At 49.0% G+C, this 12,304-nt stretch overlaps 1 protein-coding gene across 1 annotated transcript; it reads left to right on the forward strand.

Moving 5' to 3' along the window:
• The first annotated feature begins 3,475 nt into the window (after positions 1-3,475).
• SFRP2 (secreted frizzled related protein 2) lies at positions 3,476-11,920 on the forward strand. The gene is made up of 3 exons (XM_004420932.3): positions 3,476-4,223; positions 6,588-6,668; positions 10,748-11,920. Exons 1-3 carry the CDS (start codon positions 3,725-3,727, stop codon positions 11,050-11,052), a joined length of 885 nt encoding a protein of 294 aa, XP_004420989.1. The 5' UTR covers positions 3,476-3,724; the 3' UTR covers positions 11,053-11,920.
• The last annotated feature ends 384 nt before the right edge of the window (positions 11,921-12,304 follow it).

Here is a 12,304-nt window from a genome sequence, read left to right on the forward strand (position 1 = left end):
ATTTCAGGAGACAAGGGGGCCCTCGGTCGGTCTGTGAGTGCAGCCTCTTAGAGTCGGCGCGGGTCGTCCTTCCCTGTGCTTCCCCATGGCGCTCGGGCCTGCCCGATGTAACCGCCTTCATCCCCAGCCAGGAGTTGCTGTAGAGGCTTAAAGCCTCCCAAGGAGGCCGTGCTTTTTAATAAGGAGCATCGAAACGCAACCTTTACAATAGAAAGGAAGAGCAGGTCAGTGGTGTGGACATTTGGGGGCTAAGAAGTTGATTTCCAATTCGAGGCTGCCCCTGAGCCGGTGCTGGATTTCGGGCATTAAGAAACCGGCGTATTACTCGTGTCCCTTCTCCCCTTTCTTGCTTGCACTTCCTCTCAGACATAAGAGTCCTTCCGCCTTAACTTGATTATTCGGGAGTGGTGGTGGGAGATTCCATTTCCCCGGGTCTCCAGGAGGCAGCGCAGACGCCGGGGTCCCCGAGCATGGAGACCCTTCTCACGGGACAGAAGCTCTGAGCATGAGAGTGAGGGTCCTGTCCACCCAAAAACTCTGTAGCTCTAGCACAGCTGAATTAATCCGACGAGAGTGACGGGAACTTCCTTTATGTCTCAAGATTCTTCAGTGCTTCAACAACAGGAAACACTCAAGCAGAGAAGCGGGGCCAGATCCAGAGCACGGAGAGTCGAGGCTCTTCTTCAGGCCTGCAGCATTTGGGTGGGATATGGTTCACTGTGTGTGTGGCGGGGGCGGGGTGGGGTGGGGGCGGGGAGGACCAAACCCATCACCCGGACCCACGGGCATCGCCCTTTAAGCAGGTTGCCCGACTCGGTACTTTAGTCCTCAGAAGAGTGGGCACCCACTACAACTTACTCTTGGTTTGGGTGAATAGAGTTTCCGTTCCTAAAACGGGCAAGTACTAAATGGACCCCGGGCGCGGAGGTAAGCATTGACTCTCCGTTGGTAAAAGCAAAAGCCTTTGGCGGTTTTTCATAAGTAGCAAGGATCTGAGCAGACCCGTAGGCCGGAGGGCCAACCAGGAGCGCAGAGGAGTCCGGGTTAAGGAAGGCGCCAACCCGGGGGTGCACCACGTGCGCGCATCTCTCTGCGCCCGCACAGACCCGGCTGGGGAGGCGCGCCGAGACCGCCACCAAGCCTGTCACGCGGGCATGCGCTTGGCCAGGCGCCAACGAGCGGTGGAAGGGAAAAGGAGTGGGGCACGACCGCGGTGGGGAAGGAAGACGCAGCCTGTGCAGGGTGAGATCGAGGCCGGGTGGCGCGGGTGCGAGGAGGGCCCGCGGGGCGAGAAACCAGGACGGCCAGAGTGGGACACTGGCGCGGCGCGATGAAGACTCCAGCGCGGCTCCCGGCGCCCCCTGGCGGCGAGCGGGGCCGCGCGGGCTCCTGAAACAATGCCTCGGGCCGCGCCGGCCCGCGGGGTGACTGGGTCCCGGCCGCTCCCGGGTATGCCGCCGTGCCCCGCCTCAAACAAGCCGGACCAGCTTCGGGCTCCGTGAGCCCCGCGCTAGGGGGTCTGGGAGGCCGAGGCGCCGCCAGGGGAGGGCGTTGGGGTTGGAGGTGTTGGAGGCGGGAGGGCCCTAATCCCACCCCGGGGCCCAAGTCCTAGCATCTCTCAGGGTTCAGACTCCGATTAGCTGTTTGATTCAGTGTGCTTCCGTTTCATTTGGGATTTATTTTCAAAATAGCTTGTGTTGGGGAGCGGGGCTTTAGTTAAAAACGAAAAGGCCCAGGAACAATTCGGCGGAAGAGCGGCCTTTTGCTGCCTCCCCGGCCCTTCCGCGGCAGAGAGCGCGAGTCAAAGGAGAAAAGATGGAAGCTGAACTTTTAGGGACCCAGATTCCTGGAGTCCAGAAGATGCTCTCTCTCCAGATGACGATTTTCCTGGTGTGTTTACGGCCAGGAAAGGGCAGGAGAAAACACTGACTGGGCTTTCGCCACCCACACATTAACCCCCTCCTCTAAGCAATGGGACCACAAACCGAGCGGGGCGACTTGGAGCTGGGGGACCGCAAGGCCATGCATCTTTCCGGAAGGAGGGAAATAGGGAAGCTGCGGACGGAGCCTGTGGATGGCTCTAAGTGGCCGGGAAGTAATAACAATGCGCCCACCTTACATATGAAAGACCCTAGGCGGCCTCGCTCTCCGGGGATTATCTTTTTGGCTCTGCACCGCCACCCCGCTAGGGAGGCTGAGCGGGCGGAGACGACCTGCCCCTAAGAGAGACTTGGGGCGATTAGGGGAAAGGAGCCCCCCACATACACACACACATACACCTTCCCTCTGCTGGCACCCTAGTGCCGGTTTACAGCTGTGAACTTACTGTTTGCAGTCCTCGAGGGCACTAGAGCCCCAGCTCCGGTTCACCTCGGCACACTCGGCGCCCAGCACGGTGCCCGTTGGCATGGGTAGGATGAACGAACCGACTCTGCCAAGGCCACGACTAGCGCTCGTGGATCTCCAGGCAGGGCTCCTTCCTCTGCCTCCCACACCCTCCCAGTCTGCCCACCCCTCTGGCGCGTTTTCTGCCAGTCCCTTGTGCCCGGCACTACCTTTCCAAACCGGGCGCTGGAGGCCGACACTGGTCCTCCTGTGTGCGCCCCGCTGCAGGGGCCTGTGTGTGTTTGGGCCCGAAATGCCTTCGAGCATTGAGTCATCCCATTCATTGAAGGAGGGAGGGCTGGTCTCTTCTCCAAAACCGGGAAATGGTGGACAGTCGTGTGTGATTCTGACCAGACCCTGTAGAGTCGTTTCCACAACGGCAAAATCTAGACTTATCCCAACAAAATCACCCCAACGTTTTATTTACCTTTCCATGTAAAAAGTTTTGCTCATACGCCTCTATTTATAATTCTGGTTTTTAAAGGGCAGGGAGGAGCACACCGTATGGGATGGGCCAGGCTGGGAACTGTGGCTAGAGATTCGAGAGGAAACCAAGCTCGCCGAGGCAGCCTCGGGCGGCCAGGTCCCGGGCGCGAGCGGCGGGCACAAAGAGCCCGAGGGCTGCCGGCTCGGGGCTCCCAGGCAAGCAGTTCCGCCGCGCAGCCCCCGGGCCGGAGCAGAAACTTCAGGCTGGGGTCAAACTAACTCTGGCCCCGACCTCGCGGGGGGCGGAGCGCGTTCCCGCCAGTACCCATCGCGTCCCCCGCGCCCCTGGCTCCCGCAGCCCGCGCCCCGCACGCTCACTGTTGGGGCACAGCTGCCAGGCTTGTCTGTTTGCTTGCTCTTTAAAGTAATCCTAGAGCGCGCGCTCAGCAGCATCTGAAGCGGAGGTGGGGGCGGGGGCAGGCGAGGGGGCTGCAGCCTGAATTCCCCTCCAGGGAGCGCGTGAGGGGCAGTCTCAACGGAAAACCAGACCAAGAGAGTAGTGACCGAGCCTCCTCGGATTACTCCCCATTGGCTCCTCCCTTGCTCCCCCCACCTCTAGATTTGCATAAAAAAGGCCAAGAAAACTGTGGCAGGGCCCCAGCAGAGGTTCAGTCAGCTCCCCCGGGTAGGAGTCCCCGGAGCTGCGCGCGGGCTTGCAGCGCGAAGCAGAGCGGAGAGCGCCTCACCCGCGCAGTCCTCCCCGCGCCCGGCGTCTCGGCGCTCCCGCCGCCCGCTTTCCAAGCCCCCGAGCCACGCCGAGCGTAGCCAGCCGGCCCAGGACGAGTTCCGGCCCCGGCCGCCTCGCGCTTCCTCGGCTCCGCTCCCTCCGCCCCCCGGGGGTCGCGCGCCCACGATGCCGCAGAGCCCTGGCTCGCTGCTGCTGCTCGTCATCGCCTCGCACTGCTGCTTGGGCTCGGCGCGCGGACTCTTCTTCGGCCAGCCCGACTTCTCCTACAAGCGCAGCAACTGCAAGCCCATCCCGGCCAACCTGCAGCTGTGCCACGGCATAGAGTACCAGAACATGCGGCTGCCCAACCTGCTGGGCCACGAGACCATGAAGGAGGTGCTAGAGCAGGCGGGCGCCTGGATCCCGCTGGTCATGAAGCAGTGCCACCCGGACACCAAAAAGTTCCTGTGCTCGCTCTTTGCCCCCGTCTGCCTCGATGACCTGGACGAAACCATCCAGCCGTGCCACTCGCTCTGCGTGCAGGTGAAAGACCGCTGCGCTCCCGTCATGTCCGCCTTCGGCTTCCCCTGGCCCGACATGCTCGAGTGCGACCGTTTCCCCCAGGACAACGACCTCTGCATCCCTCTCGCTAGCAGCGACCACCTCCTGCCGGCCACCGAGGAAGGTAAGCCTTCCCCCTTATCCTCCACCCCGACCCCCCCCCCCCCAGCTCCGCTAAGGCTTTCCGTGCGGGATCCCGCGGCCCTCGCCCCACATCCCGATCTGTCCCCGCCGGGGGTGCCAGGCGCTCTCCTTGCCCTGGTGTGTCATCGTGACAAATTTGAGACAACCCCCCCCACACACACACACACCCAAGTCTCTCATTCGCTTCCCGAGTTATACCAGTTGCTATTTCTTAGGGACAGTTTTTTAAAAAGAAAGGAAAGAAAACGAAGAACTGAAAGGCATCTTTTCCTTATAGATGTACAATTATTTTTTAAAATGCTAGCACGGGAGCCACTATTGTGAGAGCGTTGGAAGAAGTCCTGTGTGGAGGAGCTGGTGGTGAGCACCCTGGCCAGAGGCTCCTCGCTCAGCCCCATGCAGCACGTTCTTCCCACTGGGCAGGATTCTAGACACAGGAACATTCCCGTACAGGCAGGAGAGCCAAAATGCACAAATAGTCTTTTAAGGTACTTTTTGTTCATTGCCAATTCAGGTTTTGGAAATAATAGCAGGACTGGCTCGGATCGTGTTGAAAATTGAGCATTGGCTGTAACTGCTCAGGTGTCTAAGGAAGAGGGCATAAAGGGAATCTCCAGGAATTATTTTTCTATCACTAATCAGCTTTTATCTTTGGAGTGGTTTTAATTAACTGGAGAAAATCATGCAAAAGAGAGTTTCCCAAGTTTTTAGAAAACTGAGGGGGAGTTCCTGTTCAAAAACCATCAAAGCAATGAAAACTTCATGGGCTCTTGATATTCTTCCTGCAAGGAAAACATACAATGTGTCTCAGCTGATTCAGGTCCCCCAGGGATGGAAAGGGGGCATCCTGATTCCTCTCAGGGCTCCAACAGTATCTCCCTTTCAACCTCTAATTGTTTTCCTACAGCCATCATTAGTTAAAGAAAATGCAAAGTTGCTTAGCAATCTTTCCTGGCAGGCACCCTCAGTTTGCAATCATCTTATTGGTTAGATTTCTAATTTATTGCAAATGTTTGGCATATTTCAAACATTTGTCCAACATATACCACAGACCAACCAACACAGGTTAGTAACATTTTATATACATTCCTAGAGCTCCTAATTGGAAATGTTTCATTTTGTTTGAGTGAGGGGAGTTAAGGGCAGTTTTATGTGTGTTCTTTTGTTTTTTTTTTCCCCACTATCAGCTCCAACATCATATACACTGCATTTCTCCAAAAAATCATTTCCCCCTTCAAAATAAAAGTTTATGTTCTTCAAAATCTGCTCTGTTCTTTTCCTAATTTGATAAATAACTCTTCTATCATGAGTCACATAAAGTTTTTTCTGTGAAAATTCAGTTTCATATTAATGAAAATCTAATTTTGCCTAAATTTAAAGATTGCATTAGCACATTTATAAATAGGAGAAAAGGAATATGTTTTCTTTTTTCCTGTTCCCAAGAAATCAGACTCCTTTAGAAGAGCCTTTAGTAGGCTCTCTGATGATTGTGCTAGTGCACATTCCTAGGTCTGATCAGACCCCAGAGACAGTTTGCTCCAACTTTGATTAGCTTCAGGAAAAGCTTTGGGATTTTTTGGTTGGTTGGTTGGATCGTTGGGTTTTTTGTTTGTTTTTGAGAGTTTGAAATGGGCAAAGAGGGACAAGAATCTGCACCAGGGACAGAGATAACAACGAAATAAATGCTGCTTAACTCAAGCACACACTTGGCAGAAAGCACGAGGTGATACAGGACCAATTAGAGCAGGCTGTTGCAGTTAGCGAGGTGTGTTTCCAAGGTGGAAAGAGCCCATATGTGATCCTCACAACGCTAGCCACCTCTCCCTGTCCAGACTTGAAAATAGCTTGAAATGACTCCGATGCTGAAGAGACCAGGCTGCACTGGTGTCCTGCAGCTGAGAAAGACAATCTTTTGGCCATAGTTTGTGGTTACTAGTTTTCTAAAATCCCTCGAGGGTCTTCTGGTGCTTTCTCCTCAGAGAGGCTTGGGGAACAACTTTCTCAGAGACTGAGTTTGTCCCAGGGGTGGGAGGAGGAGCTAAAAAGCCACAACTTGTTCCAGTTAACTGTAGCCACACCTGCACACTCGGCCCACAATGCCCTTTGGGATTCATCATTTATTAAACACAGCATATGGGCATTTTTGCCCATCAAAAAATGGGAGGCACGGGAGAGCTTCTTAGGAATGAGTGATCCTCATAAAGGATCTTCCTCCAAAAAGGAGGCAGAGCTGGGGTCTTACAGGACAATGGCTACTGTTGCCTGGATAAGCCCCTGTGAGTTGTTTACAAAAGCCATCTGCTGTTCCCATTTAAGCAAACTTACTAATTTTTCACGTTTCTAGCTCCAAAGGTATGTGAAGCCTGCAAAAATAAAAACGAGGATGACAACGACATAATGGAAACTCTTTGTAAAAATGATTTTGGTAAGTAATGCACCACCACCAACAAAAGATTTCACATTCAAAAGTTTTGTTTGCCAGTAAAACTTAAAGGTACAAATCATTACGATGTTACTCGATAGAGGTTGGGTAAAATACCATCCCAGCTCATCTTTCCTAAATCATCTAACTTGCTCTATCCTCATTTCCTCCCTATGTAACTATCTTGTATTGACTCCTATCTTTTCAGGTGAGATTCATGGTTCTGTTAAGCAATAATCAAATAATGAGAATTATTCAAGTTATGAATTTTCAATCGCACATTTTTCATTTCACTTTGGCTTTTTCTCACCAACAATCCTGGGCCATGTTCTCTTTCAGTCACTTGACATGTGCACTAGGGATGGAAACATGTAAATATTAGCCCCAGCAAAACAGATTCAAGGCATTACGTTGGCCAAAAATAAAAATTTACTCCAGCACCAAACAGAAATATTTTTACTTTATTCATAACCCATAATGCTTTGTTCCTCTGTGTTCCACCATTAGTGAATATATCCAAGATAGTGGTCAATAATTTGGGAGGGAGAGGTTCCTTAAATTTAAAAAGAAGAAAAAATAAAACTCAGGAATTTACTTTGGCACGATACATGAAAAGTGCCACGATGACGTGGTACCTGAGGACAATAAAGAATGTGTGTGATATGTTACCCAAGTTCCATAGAGTGTAAGTCACTACCCTTAAGAGAGTGTTGTAAGAGGAAGGAGGGTTGAGACTGTCCACACAGAGCCCCATCGGCACCTTATCCGCCATCCTCAGGCCTCCCGAGTGAGGGGAGAAGCCCAGCTAGACACAGGATTCAGAGTTGGGAGTGGCCAAGAACTTCACCCGGACCCCTGAGACATTCTTGTTTTCTTCCCATTCCAAGAGCAGGCACCTTTTGGTGTGTCTGAGAGGTTGATACCCTTTAAAAGTATTTATTCAGGCAGAAGGTTGAACTTACTGGTAAACAGATATGGTCCCTGTTCATACAGTGTTTGAAAATGAAAATCTAATTTCACCCAAATTTTAACAGTTAGGTTAAATAGATCTGTATTAACATTTCTACATCCTCAACAAAGTCCTTGAGACTGAAAGAAATCACTCCAGCTCCCACTGTTGAGGAAGGCCCTCCCGCTCTCTCCTTACCATTTACCATCCCAGAAATCTCAGACCTGGTCAGGTCCCTAAAATTCTGGAAACAATCCAGTCACTGCTCCTTACAATCCAGGTCTCTTCCAGGGAGCATCCTGGGTCTAACCTTAGCTGGTCCTGGAACAACCACAGGTGCCGAGGAAGGGAAAAAGAAAGGAGGCAACTCTAAGTCCTAACCAAGGCTTCTCCTCAGCAAGAGCCGCAGATGGGCTGACAGGGTTTCATATGTCTATATTCAAATATACACAACTCTCAAAGTAGTAGAGGGCCAGGCATGTTGGCAGCAGCAATCCCAAATCTCCAGAGCCAGACCAAAACACAGTTCTTAGCTTCCATGCTACAAGATTTGATTAAGGGCAAAATAGAAAAATATAATCTTAATAAAATTTATATAAAAATGTATATAAAATATCATTTTCTTCTGGCAGCTTATGGCCTTGGCACTAGATTTAATACAGATCTCTCTCCTTACTGCCATGAAAAAGTTGGTTATATCTTGGGGCTACAAAACAGTTGAAATTAGGGCACACACGCACACAGACACACACACACAGACAAACATTACTACTCGCTTTGTGACTTACCTTACAGAAGACCCCCTTCCTGAGGATGCTCTATCATGATCTGGACCAAAACAACGGGTGTGTGTGTGAGTGTGTGTCCTAATGTTCTCTCTCCTTAGAGAAGAAAGCCTTTCAAAACAACGTGGAAGAAATTACATTTAAGGCATCACATACAGATACCTCACAGGCTTTGTTTTCTATTTCCCCACATTCATTTTGTCCCAAAAGGGATAATGAACCTGAATTGTAGGAAGTACAGTATTCCATGTTGCCTCTGTACTTTGGGGAAGTAATGGAAGGGTAGAAGGAACAAGGGTAGAAATCTGATTTTTTTTAACTTGAATGATCCACGAAAGCATCACACTCTTTCCCCACTGCGCTTCTGAAGTACGGGGAAAATGTAGAACACCTCCTATGTCAATGGTGAAAGCATTGGTAAAGAAAGACTGGCCCAGAACTGCCTGCCTGTGTATACAATCTATTGTTGGCTCAGACGGTATCATCACCTCTGCCTCCTACCACATCCTCCATCCCCATTCACATCTTCCAGGGCAGGAAAAGTTATCTGGGGGCTTTGGTTCCCTATATTTGGTCCCAGCTGACAATCCAGGGAGGAAATGCCTGATGTTTTCCCATGGTAAGCGTTTGCAAAGTTGGTTATTTTATAGCTAGAGCAAGATGAGTAATAAATCTTCCCCCTGGTTAAAAGTGATTATTTTTCTGATGTTTTGAGCTCAAGAATGTTTAATTTGACCAGATGAAATCTCACACATGCTCTACCTGTGCTATAGACAAGGCTTCCAGGTAACATATAATCATTTCTCCCACCATTTATCTTCCCCACCCCCACACCTTATGCAGAGGCCACAGGAACATGTGACATTTCCACATGACTTATTCCATGACTTAAGTCTCATAAACCCTGAGAAGTCAGTACTATGGTTCAGATGCATATCAAACAAAATCTTGGTTGGCCAAGTCATAGCATCCTTGACTTACCTGGTTGAGCTTCGGTTATTTCCTGGTTGACTGGAAAAGCCATGCTTAGTCAAATTCTCTTTCTGAGACAGAAGGAAAGAAAGAGAGAATGAGAGAGAGAGAGACAAATCCCCAAAGCAGCTATACACACACAAAAAACTCTTCCTCTATTACTAATTTAAACAATGCATTTAAGTCCATCAAAGTCAAGAAGTCACACTTGCACATCATCCATACGGAACAATTGTCAATGTCACCAAGGGTCTTGGGACACATTACAGTTGGGCATGTTAATGCTCCAACCAGGACAGAAAATTTGACATTGCTGTAAGAGACCACAGTGATGTTACAGGAGGAGGTTTGGGGACCGCAGTTCTGAGAACTAGACTCAGCCAGGACACAGCCTAAATGGGTGACCTCATGTAAGTCACTAAACTTCTCTGGATTTCAGATTCTTCATGTACCAACGAGAGATTTCAACTGGATGATCCCTTCTAACCTTAAAATTCTATCCTTTCCCTGCCTTCATGGAGTCTTGAAATTTAATTCCAGCATGTATGTTTGTAGGGCTTTCTTTCCCAAAGCATACTGTTCATGACTATAAAATGTGTCTTTTATAGTAAACCACTTACTTTTGGTCTTAGCATTCTAATGAGTCTACATATCCATTTTGGAAACAGTACATATATAATCTGTAAACGCCTTGGCCTTAGACAGGCAAATGATAGCATATGAGGATGAGGTCTTCAGGAAAACACTTTTACGGCTAAACATGTTGTACTCTTAAAAAGAGTCTTGGATATTTTTCTCCTAGTTACTTTACAAATCGAATGCAGCTGTAAGATCAATTCTCCCTCCCTGTAGTCTGTTCTGTAGAAAACAATGATTGTGTGATATAATTTCCTTACAGGTTTGTCCAAAAACCTCTCCGACGTAATAAATTGAGTTTAAAGTTTACAACCACAGAAGGATCACGTTTCACCTAAGAGTCAGGCATCTCTTTTCATGCTGAAATTTCCAATAAGGGAAGTCATTTGTTGAGGAGAGCACAAACCACATGCAACCTATGTACAAACACAAGAACGCAAGGGTGAGGAAGAAAAGTTAATTGAGCCCCACAAAGAGAGTTCTGAAAGGATGGCTGATTTGAAACCAAGTGCCTGGCAAATCCTTGGAGGCTTTAGAAATGGAGCTACCTGCTGCCCTCAGCTCCCAACCCCCCACCTGCAGCCCCTGACAGTCTCATTAGCTCTAGGAAACTCTTCTTCTCTCCCCCAGGCCAAGTCACACAAATACACAGTGGAATGGGGTGAGGAAAGCTCCCAATCTATACTCTCTCCCCTCATTATAACTGGTGTGATTCTTTCTGCCCCCTCTTGTCTTCATAGCACTGAAAATAAAAGTGAAGGAGATAACCTATATCAACAGAGACACCAAAATCATCCTGGAGACCAAGAGCAAGACCATTTACAAGCTAAACGGTGTATCGGAAAGGGATCTGAAGAAATCAGTGCTGTGGCTCAAAGACAGCTTGCAGTGCACCTGCGAGGAGATGAACGACATCAACGCCCCCTATCTGGTCATGGGACAGAAAGTGGGTGGGGAGCTGGTGATCACCTCGGTGAAGCGGTGGCAGAAGGGGCAGAGAGAGTTCAAACGCATCTCCCGCAGCATCCGCAAGCTGCAGTGCTAGTTCCGGCGCCCGGGTGGCCCCGACAGGCCAGCTCCACGGCTTGGCTGACCATTTCCGCTCCGGGACCTCAGCGCTCTCTCCCAAGCACAGTCCCCCAGCCTGGAGCAGCTTCCCCTGCCTTTTGCACGTTTGCACCCCCAGCATTTCCTGAGTTATAAGGCCGTAGGAGTCCTCAGGAATGGATAGCTGTTTTCACATAAAAGAAAAACCCACCCAAATCTTGTAGAAATGTTCAAACTAATAAAATCATGACTATTTTTATGAAGTTTTAAAATAGCTCACTTTAAAACTAGTTTTGAATAGGTGCAACTGTGACTTGGGTCTGATTTTTTTTTTTTTTTTCCTGTTTGGTTTGGGTCAACTGGTTTTCACTTTTCGCTGAGGTTGCCACAACGTGCAAATAACTTAACTTCATTTTTCTACGTGGCCCAAACTGTTTTGAGTCACAAACTTGGTTGAGATAAAGCTGGCTGTTATCTCAACATCTCTCAGCTCCAGCCTGAGACTCAGCGCCTAAGTCTTAGAACAATTCTCTTGTCATTTTACACCCTCGTTGGGAACTTACAACTGTAGCATTTATTGCATTTCCAGGTAGAGTACTTCCATTTATTAAAAGCACATTAACCATCATAGCATGATTCTTCGAATAAAGGGCAAAACAGACAAATTTTATAATTGACCTGAGTACTTTAAGCTTTGTTTAAAACATTTTTTACTTAATTTTGCAAATTAAACCATTGTAGCTTACCTGTAATATACATAGTAGTTGACCTTAAAAAGTTGTAAAAATATTGCTTTAACCAACACTGTAAATATTTCAGATAAACATTATATTCTTGTATATAAACTTTACATCCTGTTTTACCTACTCCTTGTCTTCTGTCTTGTCTTCTTAGTGGAAGGAGTTGCGAAGGGAGCTGTACAAGAGTGTCACCTCCTTTCTCCTGAGGCCCAGCCCTACCGCAGTTTGCAATGTCTGTTTCTTAAGTGACTCAGAAAGTGTCTCCCCACTACACCACCTGGCTCCTGCCTTGTACATCACATGTCATATGGATTTTACCACTGTGGACCCTGCAGGGAAGCAGAGATCTGCAGGCCTCTGCAAAGGATCTTTCTGCTTTTGTCCCTTCTCAGGAGTTCCATGGCAGCTATGTGGCAACATGACTCTAAAGCTAAGGTTCATGAGCTTTACAGTTGTGCTTTTCATTTCCAGATATTTTTATAATGAAAAAGAATAACCACTGCAAAAATG

Source organism: Ceratotherium simum, chromosome 12, assembly GCF_057802395.1.
Source record: "Ceratotherium simum simum isolate JZ-2026a chromosome 12, ASM5780239v1, whole genome shotgun sequence".
Lineage (NCBI taxonomy): Eukaryota > Metazoa > Chordata > Mammalia > Perissodactyla > Rhinocerotidae > Ceratotherium > Ceratotherium simum.